General features: G+C 27.9%; 1 protein-coding gene across 9 annotated transcripts in view; it reads right to left on the bottom strand.

Moving 5' to 3' along the window:
* The window catches only part of LOC117174174 (bromodomain adjacent to zinc finger domain protein 2B-like), a 228,757-nt gene that overhangs the window by 53,235 nt on the left and 153,424 nt on the right, over positions 1-22,098 (bottom strand). For 5 of the 9 annotated variants that reach the window (XM_033363008.1, XM_033363013.1, XM_033363009.1 and 2 more), the window contains exons 7-14: positions 21,658-21,820; positions 21,528-21,545; positions 18,848-19,106; positions 18,405-18,666; positions 15,136-15,551; positions 11,780-12,094; positions 11,410-11,684; positions 8,641-8,722 (exon numbers count right to left, since the gene is read on the bottom strand). In XM_033363008.1, the coding sequence (XP_033218899.1) occupies positions 8,641-8,722; positions 11,410-11,684; positions 11,780-12,094; positions 15,136-15,551; positions 18,405-18,666; positions 18,848-19,106; positions 21,528-21,545; positions 21,658-21,820 (1,790 nt within the window). Of the gene's footprint in view, positions 1-4,332; positions 4,726-8,640; positions 8,723-11,409; positions 11,685-11,779; positions 12,095-15,135; positions 15,552-18,404; positions 18,667-18,847; positions 19,107-21,527; positions 21,546-21,657; positions 21,821-22,098 lie in introns of all 9 variants that reach the window. The other 4 variants (XM_033363007.1, XM_033363012.1, XM_033363006.1 and 1 more) reach the window with 3 other exon arrangements.

Genomic DNA, 22,098 nt, shown 5'->3' with positions numbered 1-22,098 from the left:
GAAGCTTATATTTTTTTTACTCGAATGCTCAATAACTAACACGTATAAAATATATGTTTTTAACACGTTTCAAATGAACGATTTTAAATTAAATGGTAGTAAAATTAAAAATGAACCAATACATTTTCCAAATTGATCATTATTGGCAAAATAAAAAATTTTTGATCTGTACATTTTTTAAATTAGAAGTTAAATTATTTTAAATTTAAGTCGTTTCAAATAAAGTCTCATTTTTAATCAATACTCAAATATTGCTAAATATTAAAAAATTGTTACTTTTTTATTTAAAAAGTTCAGATTCAATTTAAATTAAAAGCTGAAATTTCCGGATTCCAAACTCAATAAAAATGTTCAAAATACAAAATTTTCCCGCCTTCAACTCCATAAAAATGTAAAAAAACAAAAAAGTTCCTTTTCTAAATCGAAAATTAAATTTCAACATTTCTTCCCTTTTTTAAAACTAGAATTGTTAAATTTAAACATTTCTGTTATACATAATTCCTTTTAAATTGAATTATTTCATTTCAAATCGTTTCAAATTGATAGTTGTCCAATTCTTATTTCATACTTTCACTCAAAAATATTTCAAATAACAGTCTAATTTTATTGCTAAATATTGAAAAATTGTTCTTTTTTAATTAAAAATTTTCAAATTTAATGGGTTGAAAATTAAATGTGCATATGACCGAAACAATATTGGAATAGCATGTGAAATTTAATAATAGGATTTAAACTATCAATCTATTAATTTTTGTAATTATTTGAAATTGAAAATAGTTTATTAAGTTTGATCGGACCTTTAAATTGGCTTCGTATTGAAAAATGTCAATTTTGAACGCTAAAATCTGTAAATTGTTTAATTTTCGAGGAACTCTGAATCGACTTTTAAAATCAATTATTTTTCAATTTTCCATTCTCGAACTACAGTTCAAGTTTAAAAGTCATGTATTAATTATATTGACAGTTGATCAATTTAAAACGGATTTGATTGAAAATTTTTAATTTCAAACGCTATTAATATTTTATTGATTTCTTTTTAATTCTAATCTGCATTCTATAATGATTGGATAGATTTTTCTTCTCAAAATTTGTAAAATTCTCGGTTTCTCGCTCCAGCGGCCACTCTGTATTGCAATTATTCCGAAATTAAAAGTTCAAATTATTAACTTAACAATGCAATTTTCTCCTACTGTTTTGGGTTTTTATTTTACAAAAACTCAAAGATTCTACGAAATAAATCAAGTATTAATGAACTTCGTAATCGGAATATTTTTTTTCAAATAATGAGATGAGGAAAACGGCAAATTGTTATTATTTTATATCATGATTAAAATCAAAAGAATTATCTGAAGAATAATTCAAGGAATTTTAATTTTAATTTGAATATAAAAATTTTAATAAAAAATTGCAGGAACTTAATATAATTCGAGGAAACTTTAGGAGGGTTTTTAAGAGCCTTTTCTCCTGAAAGAAAATTTCGTAAAGTTATATCTTTTCCTCTGAAGAATCTGAAAATATGACCTTAAACAATTTAAAAACATTTCCAAATATCACCTAAAAGATTTGCAATTCCATCACAGAATCCTTCTGCTCAAAAAGATATGGAAGCTAAAATTGTGAAATCATAAAGCTACTCATCTGACTAATAAATCTGAGGTAGATACAATAAATGTATACGTGCTTGTCTGTGCGAAAGCTTTCTATACCATGCAGCATTCGAAGGTATCCAGAGTATTGCACCCTCCCGTCAACAAAAGCCTATACAAATAAACGTTAAAAAAAGAGGTTCGCTTAAAAAAAATCTCACGGTAGAAAAAACGCCCGTACTTAGAGTTCTTAAATGCCCAAGAATTTATATTCAGTAAATACTCTCGAGAATATGCTCAGCATTTAAGCTCTAACAGAGCATTTATAGAGCATGTAAGAGAATTTAAAGCATTCATTGTTTAAACAAATATATATGGTAATTAATAAAAAAATACAAAAACTTTCTAGAAGGAAATAAACATATACTTTTTTTAAATTACAGATCAAGAATTCCAGAAAGTCAGGGAATGTTTCAGGAAAAACCTGATAGAGTTAGGGAATTTTCGATAATATAAAGTTGAAGTTAATTTTATTATAATTGTTAAAAATCTTAATTATTTGGTTGAAGATGAATCTCTTTTCGTTGAGGATTCAAACTATTTTGTTGAAAATTCATCTTGCTTGGTTAAACGAAACTATTTTTAGTATGAAAATAAAATCCTGTTTGCTTGAAAATTCAACTAGTCAGTTGAAAGTAAAACTACTTTGTGAAAAATTTATTTATTTGCTTGATGATTCATGATTTTAGTTAATTGTTTACACTGAAAATTTAACTCGTAAATATTTGATCTAAAATGTATCTTCTTCAGATATAAATTCCAATATTTAGTTTAAAATGCCTGTATTTTATTGAAAATACTAATTTTTGGAAGAATATTTAAGCTTCTTGGTGACAAATTCCTCTTTTTAGTTAAAAATTCCTTTTGAAAAAATAAAATATTTGGTAGAAAATTGATCTACTATGTAAAAAATGCGTCGATTTTGGTAGAAAATTCATCTTATTGGTTGAAAATTGATCTTATTGGATGAAAAATATTTTTTTTTTTAAATTTATATTTAGCATTAATTTTTTCAGTTGAAAATGTAACTGTTCAAGTTTTTTGTTGAAAATTGATCTTTTTGGATAGAACTTAATTTTCTTCGTTGAAAATTATAGTATTTCATTGAAAATTGACTATGATTTTATTGAAAATTAAGTTTTTTCCCCAATATTTAATTATTCTATTTTTTGAAAATTTCACTATTTTGTTGAAAATTCGTTTATTTTTTGGTTGAAAGTTTATTTTGCTAACTGAAAATTTAAGTATTTTATTTTTGGTAGAAAATTGATCTTTTTAGTTGAAAATTCACGTATTTATTTAAAAAAATTATTTTTTAGTTGAAGATTGATCGTTTTAGTAGAAAATTCACTTTAATTATTCAATTTTTTTTGTGGCTAATTCACATATTTTTATAGAAATGTAATCTTTTTCATTAAAAAATATTCTGTTTTGTAGAGAATGTAATTATTCTATTTTTTGCTAGGAATTCATTTCATTGGTTGAAAAAAAATGTTTGGTTAAAAATTCGTTTTTTTAAACATTTTTTATAGAACAATATTTTTTTTTGAAAATTAAATATTTTTGCTGAAAACTCGTTTTTTTCTCTTTAAAATGTACTTTTCTTACTGAAAATTGTACTATCTTGTATTATTATCTTTTTATTATATTTATTATATTATTATATTATCTTGTATATTTGTACTATCTAATCTACTAATTGATCGTAGATTTATCTTTTTTAATTGAAAATTGATATATTTTATTAAAACTATATCTTTTTTGGTAGAAAATACATCTTTTGGGTTTTAAATTAAAATATTTGGTTAAGAATTCATTTTTTGTTTGAAAATTGATTGTTTTACCTAAAAATTTAATTCATCTTTATTTTAAGAAAAAAACAAACTATTTTCTTGAAACTTTTTTTTTCGTTGGACATTTATTTTTCTAACATTTTAATTATGCTAGTTTTTATTGAAATTTCATCTTTTTTGGATGAAAATTCATGTACTTTGTTGATGTTGAATCTTTCAGTAGAAAATTAATCTTTTTGGTTGGAGCTTCATCATTTTAGTTAGAAATTTTTTTCTTAGGTTCAAAATTTATCTTTTCGATTTGAAAACTCAATTGAAAAGTGTTTAAAGTGTATTGAGTGACAATTTTCTTTTGCATCAATATTATTACTCTTCCAGAATCTAGGCGTATGGTTGGTTTCATATCTACGAGAATTTAGAAATTGGGATATTGTAGCAACCCTGAATAATGCGTGCACTATTTAATGCGAATAATATATTTTCTTTTACCACTTAAATTAAGCGCCCTTTCCAATTTTAAGCGATACATATTTTAAATCCTTATTCAAAATGCTTGTAGATGCTCATTAAATTCTCAAAGCACGTAAAAGTTCGAGCATATTCTCGAGCATATTCTCATGCTCGTGAGAATTTCTCCGAGCACTCAAACTCTTTAGAACACTACCCGTACTGCATCTAACGCATGAATTTGCCAGCGTGAAAATGTGTCCGTAAGCAATATATACTTTCTAATGTAGAAGCCGAGGAGGAGTCAGGAACTTGGTTATCGATGAGTGACTCGTCGTGTCTCGATGACCGGATATGAGAGACACACAAGAGGGTCTAGATGGATGGACGGGGTGTTATCTAATGGAGGATTGATTACCGAGGGGGGATCGAGGAGAGCGTCTTACCTCCTGCAGCAATTCCTGATTTTGCGTTTGAGCCTGGACCTGCTGCATGCTGTCCAGGTGTGAGGGCGAGGTCGCCCTCGAGGTTGCCACATTCGCAATTGGAGTCGTCGCTGAAGCGGTTGTCAGGGGTGACATCAGCGTCGGCAGCAGCGGTGACACCCCCAGATTTGAATTCAAACTCATCTTTTTCGCCGACTCGATGTCCACATCGGTCTGCATGACGTCCCGATTCCTCCAGCTCTCGGCGATGCTCTCCCGATTCTTCCAGATTGTCGCCACGGTGCTGCTGGCCAGTCCCAGTTCTCGGGCCACATCACTCTTGCTCTTCCCTCTCTCGATTTCTTGGATGATCTTCATTTTCTGTTTGATCGTGAACGCGAGCCGCTTTCGACCCTGCATTCGTGCCAGGTAGCCGCCAGGCGGCTACTGTCAGTCCACAGTGGGCTAATATTTTTTCTCTGATTTTTCTTTTCTCTTGGTGAGTGTCCGTGTTTTTTGGGGGTGGGGGGGTGAGTGAGGTGTGCGAATACGGATGTTTGTGTGACCAAATGCGAGGCAGTGAGTGAACGGATGAGCAAGTGTGGGGCAGTGAGTTGTGAGTAAAGAAGGATGGGTCAGTGGAGCGAGTGAATGGATGATCGATCTCCCTCTTTCTCTCTCTCTCTCTTTCTTTCTTTCTTTCTTTCTTTCACTAGTGCATTAGACAATTTTAGGAAAGCCATCTCCAGTAGCTGACTTTAATTATTTCTTTACCATTAACACGACTACTTGTACACCGAGCGGCTCTTTTCCACGGAGGATCTCAAAATCAAATTAATCCTGGTTGCAAAAGATCTGACAAAATATCCAGACTCAACAATTTATTTACTTCTCTGCTAGCCTGGTGAAGGGAGTTGCTGTCTACAGTTTGCCATAAGGACCGTTATCTTGCAATCCGCAATGCGATTTAGTCCTCTTCCCCATGATACATTTTATACAAAGTTTGTGAATTTCGCAAAAGATGAGTTTCACAACTATTTTTCCTTATTCTGATTCAAATTATTTACAACTTTTATAACTTAAAAAAGAATAATTGATTCATTAATATAAATAATAATTGTATTAAATATAATTGATTAAAGATTTATATTAAAATATTTGTATTAAATTTAAAAAAGAAATTCTTGTTTAGTTTATTAGGGCTTCCCCCCTTTTTCAATAATTCTTCTCTTTCTCCCTATTTTCAAGAAACCTCCCTCTTTTTTCGTTCTTTCGCTTAATCGAAAACTAAATTAATAGAAGTTTGGTTAGAAAATTTACTATTTGGTCGAAAACTTAATTATTTCGTTGCAAATGCAACTATTTTGTTAAATTTATCTTTTTTGGTTAAAATATTAACTGCTTAGTTTTAAGTTTAAATACTTTGTTAAGAACTCATTTTTGTGTGTGAAAATTCATCTTTTAGTTTCAAAATTTAACAATACATTTTAGAAAATTAATCTTCTCGGTCAAAAAATCAGCTACTGGGTTGAATATTGAATTCTTTTGTTGAAAATTGAACTATTTTATAAAAAAGTAATTTTTCTTTTGGTTGAAACTTTATTTCATTTTTATTTAAAAATATAACATCCATTTTTTTTTAATTATATTTTTTATTGAAAATTAATCTTTTCTGTTTAAAATTCAACTATTTGGTTAAAAATGCATGTATTTTGTTGAAAATTCATCGTTTTTCGTAGAAAATGCTACTACTTGGTTAAAAGTTGAACTACTTTGGTAAAGTTATATATTTTTTTTTAGGATTTACCTCTGGTTGAATATTTAACTTTTTTGTTGAAAACACGATATAAAAATATATACATTTTTAGATGACATATCAACTATTATGATTATTTTAAAGTTAAACTACTTTTTAACTTTTGTAGAAAATTGATCTTTTTGGCTTTAAAACTCATGAATTTGGTAGAAAATTAAAATATTTGGTTAAAAATTAAATTTATTGTTTAAAAGACATATTTTGGGGTCAAAAATTAATCTGTTTCGAGGGAAATTTGTCTTTAAAATTCAAATAAAATGGAACTAACTTGGTTGAAATTGGAACTAATTTTTTCAAAATTACTTATAGGATTCACCTCTTTGGTTAAAAATTGATTTCTTATCTAAAAAGTTATCTTTTATGAGCTGAAAAATAAATCATTTGTTATAAAACTAATGTATTTTGTTGCAAATGCATCTTTTTGGTTAGAAAATTAATCTTACTCGTTGAGAATTCATCGTTCTAGTTCAGGTTTCAAATACTTCGTTCACAATTCATATTTTTTAATTAAATGTGACTCATTGAAAATTTTTTAGCTTCGAAAAAATATTTTTTTAGTTGGAAATTCAACTATTTGGTTTGAAATTCAACTATATTTTCATGAATTCAACTTTTTTATTAAAAATTTGTTTATTTTCGTTTAATTGAACTCGTTGAATATTCCGTTTGATGTAGAAAATTCGTCTTTTTATAGGAAATTCATTTTTTATGGTACAAAAGCCATTTTTCTTGGTTGAATTTGGTGGTTTTTTTGGTCAAAAATGCATCTTTCTTAGTAGAAAACTAACTTTTTTGTTAAAAATTCAACTAAGTTGGACAAACATTTCTTTTTGCTTTAGAGTTGAACTATCTGGTTCGCAATACAACTGTTTGGTTCAAAATTAATTTTGTTAGGATTCACCCCTTTGATTAGAAATTTAACTTTTCTGCTGAAAATTCGATTTTTTTAAAGTTAAAAATCAAATTCTTATCTAAAAAGTTCTCTTTTATGAGTTGAAAAATAAACTATTTGGTAGAAAATTCATGCATTTTGTTGAAAATTAATTTTTTTAATGAAAATTTGAAGATTCTATTTTTAGTTGAAAAAAAAAAAATTTTTAGTTGAAAATCCAAATATTTTTGTTCAAATTTCGTTCCTTTTCGTTTAATTAAATTCCCTGAATATTCATCTTTCGGTCGAAAATTCGTCTTTTGATAGATAATTCGACCATTTGGCTGAAAAGTCATCTTTTTTGGTCAAAAATTAATATTTCTTAGTAGAAAATTAACTTTTTGTTAAAAATTCAACCGATTTGTGCTACATTATTGGTTTGCTTTATAATTAAAAACTATATGATTTTTAATGCACCTGTTTGGTTAAAAATTAATTTGGTTATTGAGAATCTTTTTTTGGTAATGTTGAATGCAATATGGCATTTACATTCATTTAATTCGAAAAAATTACTTCCCCTATTATTATAAAAAATCACCCTATTTTTAACGTAGTTCATGGATCCCTTATGGCTATCCTGACATCATTATGGCAAAATGTAAACAACAACTTTCTTCACTTGGACGTCAGCTGTTTTTAGAAATTTCAAAAAAACTTTAGTATTATCCTCCGCAGAAGATACGCTCCTATTCTTGATAGCCCGAAGAATCTCGCTGCGTTCCGTTCCCGAGTGAGCCCAACAACTCAAAATCTTTTCTCTTCAGCTGGTTCAAGCCCAAGAGAAAAGCAAAATCCATCAAGAATCGGATCGCAGCCAGGATACAAAAAAAAATATATATATATATGTATTTCGGCACTGACTTTGACACTCGCGTGCACCTACTCTCGTTTCGAGTCTTGGGTAAAGGAACTTTGCTGCTCTCAAAGTGGACTATCACTTGCGAAACGCGATTGGTTCGTATCTTACCACGTTAGCGTTCGTTTATTTATTCAAGGGGGAGGGAAAAATGAGAAAGTCGAGAAAAGAATTAAAAGAATCTCAACGATAAAATCTAGGCGCCGATTTGATAAAATAAGAAACCAATCGCGATCGGAACTCAGGTCGGTCGAGTCACCGAGTAGCGGGTGGAAAAGCGATGCAAAATACGTTTCTGTCTGGTGACATGACATGACGTTTTAAACGTAACTCAAACGAAACAATAAAAAAAAAAAGAGGACATGCTGGGCTCTCCTGTCACTATTGCTAGCGATCTCTGGTTGGCGGATTTTTCGGTTTTGGATCATGGGGGGGGGGGGGGGGGGGGGGGGGGGGGGGTGCGGTTTTAGGTTGAGGGAAGACGAGTAAATGTAATTCAACTAATAAATGAACTATCGATTTAAGGAGTGTATATATGTAAAATATACATATAAATAAATGTAAGATATAATATACGGCACACACAAAGAGCATGCGACACGCACGGTAGGTGGACAAAATACAAAAACGTAGGTATCTCAAGTAGAAAGAGAATAATAGATCTTTAACGAATGAAACAACAAGATCGAGACAAAACGAAGGAGCTCGAAATTGACAAGCACTCACCTCCAAGAGCTGCTGATTCCTGATCTCCCTCTCCCGTCTCACCGCCTCCTGCCGTTCACTCTTCTCCTGCTCTTTCAGTAACCTGCGAATTCAATTTCAATTACCAATTGTTATTATTAATTATATTCAGTTAATCGTGAACACCAAATTCAAGAGTTACATTGGACAGGATGGCCGAAAACCTTCATTTTCGAAATTCCCTCACTTTTCCCTGATTCTTCTCTGACCAATTTTTTATTTTCCCTGACCATTAATATTCAAAAACCAGCATTTTAATCTCGTAACATTTTGAACATAGAATCTTTTATAAACGAAACAAAATAGACAAAATTAGGATTAAAACTACTAAATTTCAAATACATTTATTTCAACTACTAAATAATTACTTTTTTTTACAAAAGAAAATAAAATTTCAATCCAAAAGGACTAATATTCGACGAAAAAAAATGACTTTTTAACCAAATACTTTAATTTTCTACCTTCAAATATAAATTTTCAACAAAATAGTCAAATTTTCAAACCAAAAAGATTAAACTTCAACCAAAAACGATTGCAGTTTTAACCAAATAGTTGAATTTTTAACAACAAATAATTTGTAACCAGAAAGTTGTAATTACAACTAGATAATTGAACTTTTTTTTATGAAAGAGCTGAATTTTTCAACAAAATAGTTGAATTTTTAACAACATGATTGAACTTTTTACCAATCAGTTGAATTTTCTACCTAAAAAGATGAATTTGCAACTAAATTTTCAACAACAAAAAATCTTCAACCAAAAACAGTTGCATTTTCAATCAAATAGTTGAATTATCAACAAAAAATAATTTGTAATCAAACAGTTATAATTACTGACTAAATAGATTAACTTTTTATGTAAAAGAGTTAAATTTTTAAGAAATTGTTGAGTTTTTAACAAAAGAGTGGAACTTTTTGGCAAATAGTTGAATTTTCAACCAAAAACAGTTAAATTTTCAACCAAATAGTTGAATTTCCAAGAAAAAATCATTGTTCAACATTCAGCCTACAAAGATGATTTTTAATCGAATTTTCTAATTTTTACTCGAAAAATACTAAACTTAAACCAATTATAGTTGCTTTTTCAATAAAAAAGTTTTTTGAAGCCCAAAAAGATTTATCTTTTAAAAAATAGTTAAATTTTCCACAAAAAGATGAGTTTTCAACAAAATATTTAAGTTTTTAGTCAAAGAAATGAACCTTCAACTCAAAAAATAAATTTGTAACAAAGTAGTTCAACTTTAAGCCAAATAGTTGAATTTTCAACTAAATATATCAATTTTTAACAAAATATTTCAACTTTCCACCAGCGACATGAATTTTCATATAAAATGATTAATCTTTAATTAAACTTTTAGTGGAAAAAAAAATTGTTAACAACCAAAAAACGAATTTTCAACCAAAGAGATGGACTTTCAACTGAAATTATGAATCTTCAACAAAACATGATTTTTTATACTCGACCTTTAACTATTAGTTCAATTTTCAAACAAAAAATATTTTTATTTTAATTAAAAAGCAGTTGAATTCAACCAAAAAGACTAATTTAAAAAAAAAACGGTTGAATTTTCGATACAGAAAATACTTTATCAAAATATTTGAATTTTCAACAAAGTAATTAAACTTTTCACCAAGTAGCTGCATTTTTAACCTACAAGGATGAATTTTTCAACCAAAAAGACAAATTTTTTAACATAATAGTTGAATTTTCAATACAAAAATATGAATTTTCTACAAAAAAGTTCAATTTTCGTCCAAAAAAGACGCTTTTAGCAAAATAGATGAATTTTCAACAAAAAATTAAATTTTTAAGCAAATATAGCTAGTAAGGAAAAAAATAAAATAGCTAAATTAAAATATGAATTTTGAACAAAAAGGTATTTTTTTAACCAAAATAAGTAAATTTTCAAGCCGCAAAACTTCATTTGAAAAATTCCTTAATTTAGAAAAAAAATATAACAAAAAAAAATTACCAAGCATAAAACAATTTCAAATTAAAATGTAAAAATTTCAAATTTATTGTCTTTGACAAATATTTAAATTTTAAAATGCCTCTTTCGGAAAATCTCTGACTTTCGTAATATTTTCTTCAAATTCCCTGACTATTCCCTGATCCCTGAAATATTAGTTTTTTCTTATTTAAAATTAATTTTTTAACTCAAAATGTAACTGTTCCATTTTTTGTCGCGAATTGTTCTGTTTTTGGTAGAAATTTAATCTTTCTGTTTGAAAATTATAGTATTTCGTTGAAAATTAAGTTTTTAAATAAATATTTAATTACTCTCTTTTTGAAAATTTAATTATTTTGTGGAAAATTCTTCTTTTTTTGGTATAAGAAAACTCTCATTAGTTGAAACTTCATCGATTTTGTTAAAAATTAATTTTACTGGTAAAAAAATGAAACTATTTTGTTGAAAATTCATGTAATTGGTTAAACATTAATTTTGTTTAGTTAAAGACATCATTTTAGTTGAAAATTAACTTTAATTTATTCCATTATTTCTGTACAATTTACCTTTTTTCATAGAAATGTAATCTTTTTCGTTAAAAACTTTTCTGTTTTGTGAAGAATTCAACTATTCTACTTTGTCATTACAAAGTATCACTTTGTGCTTCTATTCATTGTGATTAAAGACTAATGTCTTTGGCTAAAAATCCGTTTCACTTTAGTTGAAAATTAATGTTCTTTGAACTGAAACTGCAAATATTCCATTTTTGTAACGACCACCCTGATTGGACCTGGTTGAATTTACCTGGCTTGCTCTTTGTGACGTTGTGCTTCTTCTTTGGCGAGTTTCTTGGCGTATGCCAACTTGTCCCTCTCGTATTGACTATTGACCCTGACGTCCCTGAAGCCGCCAGCGGCTTTCAGCTCGTCTAACCTCCTCGCTACCTCCTGAGCACCGAGCCTCACAAATTCCGCTTCCGCCAGACCCATCGTTGGCTGCAAGAATTCACCGACAAGCGGCCTCGACGAAAACGAAAAGTTCGCTGTTGACAACTCCACTGGATTGTGATACTCGAGAAACTGAAATTCAATTTTAAAAATTACATTTTCTTGCACTTTTATTGATTCTAGTCCGGAAGACAAGTTTTTCTCTGTTTTATACGGGAAGCAGCTACCTTTAAAAGTTCAGAAGTATTCCTAAACGATTTCCCGCAAGGACTGTAGTAGGAAACATCGCCCTTGATGACTCCCGTTTTGCCGAGACCCTTGATGACTGTTTCCCTTTTCCATCCGCGTTCCAGCGGCACTTGAAGATCCTTTTCACTAGAATTGAGCTTTCTTCTCTTCGCATTCGACATGCCATCCGCATTATCATCGTCGGTATCACTGACCGCGTCAGTGTTACTTCCACTCTCACTAGTCACGTCCATGTTGCTCTCCTCGCCCGAAACTTCGAGCAGTCTGTTTTTCATCTTCTCCTGCAAAGATTTCTATATAGGGAGCAGGATTTAGTGGAAAATCATAGGTAAACGGAAACCATAAGCTCGCGATAACCAAAAGAGTAAATACTTCAAATAAAATCAAAAGCAGAAAAAAAAATAGAATTCTTACAAAGAGATTTTCCATAAACTAACACAAATCACTAATTAGAGAGGGGAAGCAGTCGCGCCAAAAATATGTTTGATAACAAGGATAGGAGTGGGGAGATACCGGTGAAAGTGACGTTACAGATGACAAATTTTAACAAAGTTCTTTCCCCTATTCCTTGTTTTAAAACCATTTTTTTTCCTACATTTTTTTGTTTAACAGTATATTTCTTTTAGTCAAAAAGTCCACCATTATATTTTTGGTTAATCCCAAAAGGATGAACTTTCAACTACTTTGTTGAAAGTTGAACTACTTTGATAAAAATTTATATTTTGAGTTGAAGGTTAATTTTTTTGGCTGCAAATTTAACTATTTTATTGATATGCAATTAATTTTTTACTGAAAATTTAACTATTCCAAATTTCAATTGAATATATATCTTTTTTGGTTCAAAATTGAACAATTTGGTAGAAAATCCAACTACATGGTTAAATAATAAACTACTTATTTAAAAATTGAACTATTTGATAGGACATTAGTTTTATTACCAAGGCAGAAAATTCTTCTTTTTTTGTTGTTGAAAATTTAACTATTTGGTTAAAAAATTCATATTTTATGTTGAAAACTCAACTATTCTGGGAGAAAATGCAACTATATGGTTAAATATTAATCTATTTATTTCAGAATTCAACTATTTCATAAAACATTAAACTTTTTGTTGAAAAATCATATTTTCGGGATGAAAATCCAAATTACTTGTTTCATAGTTAAATATTCATTTTTTTAAGTTTTACCACTTTTTTTTTTAAATAAACTGGTTTTTTTTAATTCATTGTTTTTTAATTTGAAATATTTGCGGAAGATTTGTAAAATAAATTCTTTGTAATCTGATTACACTAAAAAAACCGTTATTTTTCAAAATTTTCAAAGATTTTAAAGAACTATTAAAATTAAAATTAAAATTAAATTAAAGAACTATTACATTCTTTGAAAGTTCAGCTATATTGAAATAAAAATTGTTTATTTAAATATTTAAATTAATTATTTTGTTGAAAAATTTTTGAACGTTGTGAACTGCTTTGTTAAAAATTCATTGTTTTTTTTTAAGATTCATCTTCTTTATTGAAACTTTAACTATTTTGCTGAAAATTAATTTTTTAAACTAAGAATTCAACATTAGGTAGAAAATGCATGTGATTTGTTGGAAATTCAACTTTTTGGGGAGACAATTAATCTTGTTTATTGAAAAATGAATCTTTTCGGTGAATAATTAAAATATTTTGTTAAAACTTCATGTTTTTGGTTGAAATCAACTTCCTGAAAATGATTTTTTTTTTTTTGAAAATTGAACTACTTGGTTAAAAATTCACCGTTCTAGAAGGAAAATTAATTGTGTTTTTGAAAATTGGTAAAAAATAAACCAAAATTCACTCAAAATTTTCAATTAACATTTAATCAAAATTCACTTTTGCAGGTTAAAAATTCAATAGTTTTGTTGAAAAATCAATTACATTGTTAAAGTTGCCTTGTTTGGTAGAAAAATCAACAATTTTGTCGAAAATTCATTCTTCTAAGTTAAAAATTCGTCTTTTACGATTGAAAATTAAACTGCTTTTTGAAAAAGCCGTCTTGATAGAAAATCTTTTTTTGGTTGGAAATTCAACTATTTTGTTGAAGATGCAATATACATATTTCGACTTGAAAGAATTTCACATTGAATGTAATACATTTACATTAATTTTATTTAAAAGAATCCCTATTTTTGTAAAAAATTACCCTGTTCATCCTATTTTATTATTACATTTAATTCTTCAAATTCTCGATTCGCAAATATTTGTCATGGTCGATTAAATTAAAAAAATTCGAACTCTAAAGCTCACCATTTTTCCAATTGAATTCGTGAAAAATTAAAGCATTTAAGGTGGAAAATCTTCAATTTTTAACTTACGAAATAAAAGTTTAAAATTGGAGTAATTCAAAACTGTTGTATTTAAATAAATTAAAAATTAAATTAAACTGAATCAATCAATAAATTAAAAAATGTCCAAATTTGAATTATAAATAGTCTAGATATCGTTAAAAAACTTCAAAATTTTACTTAAGTCTTAAAAAATCTACATGCTGTTTCAAATTTTTAAAAATTAAATATTATTAAATGTTTTTTCATGGCTTCTAAACATTATTTAAAATTATTCGAATTTCAAATAATTTTTCAAAACAAAAAACCATTTTCAATCTTCCTACCAATCTTAAGAAAAACACACACTTCGTTTAAATTATTTGAAATCATTTCAAGTTTTAAATTAATGTTGAATCCTTTCAACACCTCTCAACATAACTAAAAATTACTCTAATTGTTTCTAAAAATAATAAGTATTCAATTATTATTTATACATTAAAATTCAAGGCTTATAAAGATTCAAGGCTTTATATTTCCAACAATTCAGTTTCAAATTATTAACAAGTTTTTACGACTAAGGCTTTTGAACTGAACCAGTTTCAATTTTAACGTTGAACTCTGGAAATTCTTAAATTTTGAAAGGATATAAAATCATCTCAACCAATAAATTATTGTACACTTTTTGATACTTCAAATACAGTTAAATTTTCAAAATAATTAATTTATATTTACAACTGATCAAATACAAATGTTTTTATCACAAATTTTCAATTTCATACGCTTCAATTTTCAATTGTTTAAGTCTTCCAAGACTGCATTTAAAAATTCTTTAAATGAAAAATGTCAGCTTAAAAATAAAAATCCGAAATGGAAAATTTTGTTCAGCAGCAGATTTTTGAATTGCGCTATAATTACTAATTAAACTAATTATTTAGAAAATTGGATAGAATTTTCGGTTTGAAATTGGTTCAAATTCCCGGTATCCAGCGGCCACCCTGGATATTGGGATTGAAAAATAGAGAGACATGGGTGATAAAAACTTACTTGATGTTTCTCGTCACCGTGGCCCAAAGCAGACGCATGGAGCTGCTGGGCAGCCAGAATATTGGACCTGAGTAAGGAAACCTGGTGCGATAATGGAACGCTCGGGTCCAGGGAACCCGGGACCGGTTTTATACCCAGAGCTCTGCTCTGCGCCAAAAGTGAGGCGACTGTATTCTTTTTTGGTTTCGATACACCTCGACCTAAATTTCTTGGTCGGCCATCTTTGTGATGGGTTGTACTCGTACTCTCACTTTCTTCGCTTCCGCTGCTCGGCCGCTGCGGGGAATCCGCAGCAGCGAACAACTGAGCCAGTGATGGACTTGGCGATGGTGGTACCGACATCGAATTTTGGGGTACTCTTCTCGGCTTAGGTCCAGGTTTTCGCCGCGCTGCATACGAATTATTTACATTACAATCTGTTGCGAAAGGAAAGGAAACTTTTGTGTAATTAAAATCTGTTGAGTAAACTGATGATTGTCATGATTTTCGTGTATGTATGATTGTATGTGGTGATGGATGGGCTGTTAAAATTAAACGATTACAGTATATTAATTTCATTTTGACATTCCTCAGCAATTGGCTACGATGCGATGCGATGCGATGCGATGGTACGAATAGCTGTCACGATTTCAATTGAAGAAAATGAAATGAAATCATAATGGCATGTCTCGGACTCACTTTAGAGATCGAAAATGGTGTCAATAGTGTAATAAATTTTTTTTTTTAGTTGTGTCAAAATGGTTAAAAATGAATTTCAATGTTTATTTCAAGTGCTACTCTTTAGTCTATAAATTATCAAAATTCCTATTTATTTTTTGTAGGCTTCACATGCTTTCCCCCTTGTCTCATTTTCCCGTTTAAATTCCAATTGAATTAATAGAACCAAGTAAGAAAAGACAACTTTGTTCGGTGGAAAAGTCTACTATTACATTTTTAGTTAGGAATTAAGCTTTTTTGGTCGAAAATTTTTATTATTTGCTTCAAAATTCAACAATTTCATTGAAATTTTTTTCTTTCTTAACACACAAGTTAATATTTTTAAATTGAAAATTCAACTACTTGGTTCAAACTTCATACTTGTAGGTCAACAAATCATCTCTTTCGGTAGAAATTTTACATTTTTTGGTTAAACATGCAACTGCCTATTTAAAAATTAATCTGTTCTGATTAAAAATTGAATTGATTTGTATAAAACTGGTAGTTCTCCTCGGAAAGTCAACAATTTGGTAGACAATTGAACTATTTGGCTGAAAATTGATGTATTTTGTTGAAAATTTGTCTTTTTCAATATAAAATTCAAGAATTTTTTAGAATTTTTTTCTTTCTTGACTAAATTTTTTTTTTTAATTGAAAATTGAACTATTTTGTTAAATATTCACATTTTTTGTTTATATATTCATATCTTTCAGCATAAATTATACCATGTTTGATTATGAATGCAGCGGTCTTATTTAAAAATTAATCAGTTCTGATTAAAAACTAAATTTTTTATTAAAAATTCAATTGCTTGTCGAAAATTCTAGTTTTTGCTCGGAAAATCAACAAGTTGGTAGAAAATTTAACTATTTGGTTCAAAAATTTATGTAATTTGTTGAAAATTCGTCTTTTTTGGTATAGAATAATTTTCTTTATTGATAAAATTACGCATTTTGTTGAAAATTCGTCTTTTTGGCTTCAAAATTCAACAATTTCTTTGACGTTTATTCTTTCTTGACTAAAAAAATTTCTTTAATTGAAAATTGAACTATTTTTTTAAACATTCATATTTTAGATCAATTGATGTATTTTCTTGAAAATTCATCATTTTTGGGCAGAAAATCAATTTTTTTGATAAAATCAAGCGTTTTTTTGTTGTTGAAAATTCATCTTTGTTGGTTAAATAAAACAATTACTATGTTTTTAATTAAAATGTATTTTTTTTTTAAATCAAGTATTACGTATTTCGTTGAAAATTTATATTTTTAGGTCGAAAATTCAACTCTTTGGTTGCAGGTAGAGCTACTTTCTTAAAAGTTCATTTTTTTATATAATTCATAATTTTAGATGAAAAATAGTTTTTTTAAAGTAATTTCTTTTATTGAAAATTTAACTATTTAGTTTAAAATTTAACTAATAAAAAATTTTATATTTAGAATAAATTCATAGAGTTTTCACCAAATAGTAGAATTTAAATTTATAATAATTTAGAATTGGTAGATTATCTTTTTCGTTGTTAATTCCAATTATCTGGTTGAAAAATCGAGCCTTTTGTTAAAAAATATTAGGAAGGAAAAAATTTAAACTAAAAATTAATACAATAAAATTCGAATGAACATTATACCCATTGTTTAAACTATTTATCTAAAAATTTATGTAATTGTTAAAAATTCTACATTTTTTATAGAGAAATGATCTTTTTGGTAGAAAATAACACTTTTTCGTTAAAAATTCCTGTATTTAATCGAAAAATCGTCTTTCTTTGTAGAAAATAAATTTTTTTAGTTAAAAATCAAGTATTTTGTTTAAAAATCGTCTTTGATGTTTAAATCCAACTGTTTTTTATTTTTAATTAAAATATTTTTAGTTAAAATATTAACTATAACATGTTTCGCTGACAATTTATGTGTTTAGGATGAAAATTCAACAATTTGTTACAAAATAACTGCTTTGTAGAAAATTCGTTTTAATATTGAAAATTGATCCACCTGAATGAAAACTTAACTACTCCATTTTTGGTTAAAAAATGACTCGACTAAAAAATTAATATTAAGAATTAATCAATTACAATGTAGGCTTACATCACATCCATTGTTCAAAGTATTCAGTTAAAAATTGACGTAATTTGATAAAAAAAAATTCGTATTTTTTCGTTATAAATTATTCTTTTTGGTTTACAATGTAACCATTTGGTTAAAAGTTTATGTATTTTGTTGAGAATTCATATTTTCAGGTAGAAAATTAATCTTCTTGTTTGAAAATTCATCTTTTTGGTTTAAAATTCAACTATTCGGTCGAACATTCAACTATTTTGTTAAAACCTCATACTCTTGGCTTTGAGATTCAACATTTTTTACGAAATTTTTCATCTTCATTGACTGAAAAATCTGTTTCGGATTGAAAATTCGCCTTTTTGATTTTTAAAATAGTGTCATTTTTTCGAAATAGTAGAAAAATAGTGTCACCGTTTCAAAAAAAAAAAAGAAAGAAAGAAAGAAAAAAGTGTCAAACAGTGTCAATATTGTGGTGAGTCCGAGGCATGTAACGAAAAATCAGTGAAAATAAAACCTCACATGTTCTATTATCAGAAGCCAATAACGACTGACTCAGATTACTGAGTTGGGTAAGGGGTTGACTTCCAGTGGTCGGTGAGCTGCTACTCGCCGAGGCAGGTTTCAGGGAAAGATTTAGAGGAGCGTCCAAATCGTTCGTACTGCTCATATTACTAGTTGTGTAGGTTGGCGGAGCCGAGAGAATAGAACCGTTCGTCGAGTGCGCTGGTAATTTAATCACTTCGACCCTATCCACGGCATCTCGGTACTCGTTCGAATCGTTCTGAATAGATTGAAAAGAAGAGTCGAATTATTACTATTCTTCCATTTCAATCATAGACTTAAAATTGTTGTGTTGCATGTAGATTGTAGTTAGGTAGATAAATAAATAAATAAATAAATAATTACTGGCTTACACAAAGATAATTACGATCTTGTATTTGGATGGTTAGTGATCGATCTACCTGTGTGCGATTGAACTTTCGCGGCTCCATCATCAGAGACGACGACGACGACGACGACGAGGTGGTGTTTGTTTGATGTGAGGACAACCCTGGACCACCAGGAGCATGCACGCTCACGCTTGGAGAGTCCAGGGATATCGTTTTCTTTCTGCCCCGGTTTGTCGTGCCCGGAATCTTTGGCCCGACTATACTTGAAGTATATTTGATAATCTCCGTGTCCGGGGGCAAACGAACACCACCCAATATACTGCTAGGATCGCTAAAAAGAGGAAAATTGTTGATATTTAGCTATATAAACAGATGAGATTTAAATCATTTTATTTAATTATTAAATTTTGTATTTGGGTGTTTATCAGTCAGAGGCCGGGATTTCAGATTCCTTGATTTTCTATGATTTTTCTCAACTCTAAGCAGAAAATAAAACTCAGTCTTCACAGTAGCTATCCTATCTAAAAAAAAAAACGGTGGAACGAAATCGTAATTTCCAAATGAGCAATTTTTATTCAAAAGATTTATTTCTAAAAGAGAAAATTTAATTTGCAAATGATTCTTAAATAATATAAAAATTATTTTTGATATTTCTAAACATTATTGATAAAAGAGAACAATTCAATTTCAAAAGTTTTTCAATATCAGGAAATATATCTGTTCTTAACATTTTTATATCGAAAATAAGATTATTGGGAAATTTTTTTAATGATTTCAAAATATGTCGAAAAAAGATCTGAAAGATTTTAATACAATTTTCGTAATTTTCGTAGGATTAAAAATTTGTTTAATGAAAACTTCATTATTTCAAAAAATATTTCACAGTTTTAAAACTTTCGTTAAAATTTAAAAATAATTTAAGGTTTGAAAAATATTTAAAACAATTTGAAACGATTTTAAATAACTTGAAACATAATGTAGATTTTTAAAGATTTTAAAATACATTTTTTTGAACTTTTTCAAGATTTAGAAAGATTTTAGAATATTACATTTCAAAATAATTTCCTCAAATTTCCGAAAAACATGAAGATTTTACAGCAACACTTTTAAATTTGATAGATTAAAAAATTTTAGTAAAAATTAGAATAAGTTTGACAGATATTTAGAAGTTTCAAAGAGATACACAAATCATTCTAAACTTAACAAGATTTAAATAAATATAAACAAAATGTAGATTTTTGAAGAAGTCTTAAGATTTTAGAAAAATTGGATGAATTTTTCTAGAAAATTTGTTTTTAAAGAATATATTGAAAATATTTAAAAATATTCCAATATTATCAAAAAAGAATCTGAAAGATTTCGAAGCCATTTTTTCAAATTTATCATATTTCAAAAAATAATTTTAAAACAATTTTTTTAAAGATTCCTGGGAATACTATAAAATACAATTATATGCTCGAAATTGTGTAGCTACTTAGTCAACCCATCTGAAAATTTTAAAAATCTCTGTGAATGTTCTCGATTTTGAGCAAAAAATTCAGGACCTTTTTATGAGTTTTGAAAAGTTTAAACAGAATAATAAAATTTTCTTAAAATTTTTGGAAAAGTTTTGAATGATTATTAAAAAAAAATTATTTTAAGAGAATATTTAAAAAGATTTTTAAAAATTCCATAAAATTTTGAATAAATATGTGATTTCAAATTAAACTCTTTTTACATTGAAATATTAACTATTACATTTTTGTTGAGAATTAATCTGTTTGGTTGAAAATTCAATTACTTGGTTAAAAATTCATATTTTTGTATTGAAAAAATGTAACTATTTTGAAGAGAATTCGTTCGTTTTGGAAAACTTTAAATCTTTTTTAGTTGAAAATACAACTGGTTAATTTTTTTTATGATTCAACTATTTTGTTGAATATATATATTTTTTTTTATGACTTCAACTATTATTGAATAAAAATAAAAAATATCAGTTTGAATTCAAATATCAACAATTAGATTTCTCGTTGAGAATTAATTTTGTTTTCAAAACTCAACTATTTGGTTAAAGATCAACTTTTTTGTTGATATTTTGACTTGATATCTTTGAAGTTTTTGAAAATCTTTTTGAATTTTCTCAAATTATTAAAAAAAATTATTTTGCATTAAAAACTACTTTTACCTTCGAAACTAAAAACTACACGATTTTTTTCAAGAATACAAGTAGGTCAAAAAAAAGAGAAATCCCCACTGAATCATTTCCAAAGAATTGAAACGACACGTATTTTTTATACAAAGCAAGAAAATCCTAGTTGTTTTTTACAAAAATGACACAGGATACAACAGACGAAAGAACAAAAATCCTGCCTCTTATGATAATATGATAATAATAAATTATAAAATATTAACGATTTAAGTTTAAATTGTTCACTTCCAAAAAAAATGATTGTAAATTTTTTATTTTTAATGATTTAATTTTATATAGTCATACTCTAAAAAAATGCATCTTTAAAACTATAAAAACTTGAGAGAGTGAATTTTTTGCATATTTAATTTTTAAATATTTCTAATTTAAAATTGTTCAATTTCTAACACTTCCATTTTGGATTCTACATTAAAGAACTGAAGTTACTGAACTTTATCAAAAGTCGACAAAATATATTCTAAATGATAGTCTGAAGACTGAACATTCGAGAAATTTGTCACAATTTTCAGACTTGTTCTGATTTTATATTAATTTAATTGTTATTTAACAATCAAGGATCTTTACCTTCCTTCCTTTGCAGAACTGTGATCATCAAGCAGCGGTTAATAAAAAAAAATAGATAAAACACTTGAATATCAGAACTGGATTTGTTGTAAAAATTTGAATTATAAATTCTAAAGACTGCATTTCTCACCTAACGACATTCGGTTGCGAATTTGTTGTACTGCTAGTTGAAGAAGTATTATGATGAGAAGTCGAAACTGGAGCCTGACTTGATACTGTCATAGTATTTGTCAGATTGTGAGTCGTTGAACTACTACTGCTCGCAGGAGTCTTGTGACTCTTGCTTGACTTAGCTGAAAATTCCAAATATCACTCATATTTATTATTTATTTATAATTTCTCGTATACATTCTGGATATTTGATCTCATTGAATCAGAATATGAATATAAAAAAAAGAAAATCAGGGTGTCTAGAGATCCGGAAATTTAAATTCCCTGGGGTTTCCCGGTTCTTTCCCGATTATAAAAAATATTGGAAACATTCAATATTTTTCCTGCTGAAAGAAATATTTATGAAAAATATAATATGAAATAAAGGAGAGTGAGGTTTCTAATAAACTTATTTCAAATA

This window comes from Belonocnema kinseyi, chromosome 6 (assembly GCF_010883055.1).
Source record: "Belonocnema kinseyi isolate 2016_QV_RU_SX_M_011 chromosome 6, B_treatae_v1, whole genome shotgun sequence".
Classification (NCBI taxonomy): domain Eukaryota; kingdom Metazoa; phylum Arthropoda; class Insecta; order Hymenoptera; family Cynipidae; genus Belonocnema; species Belonocnema kinseyi.
Note: the sequence above shows the minus strand (reverse complement) of the source record. Positions and strands in the feature narration are given on the sequence as shown.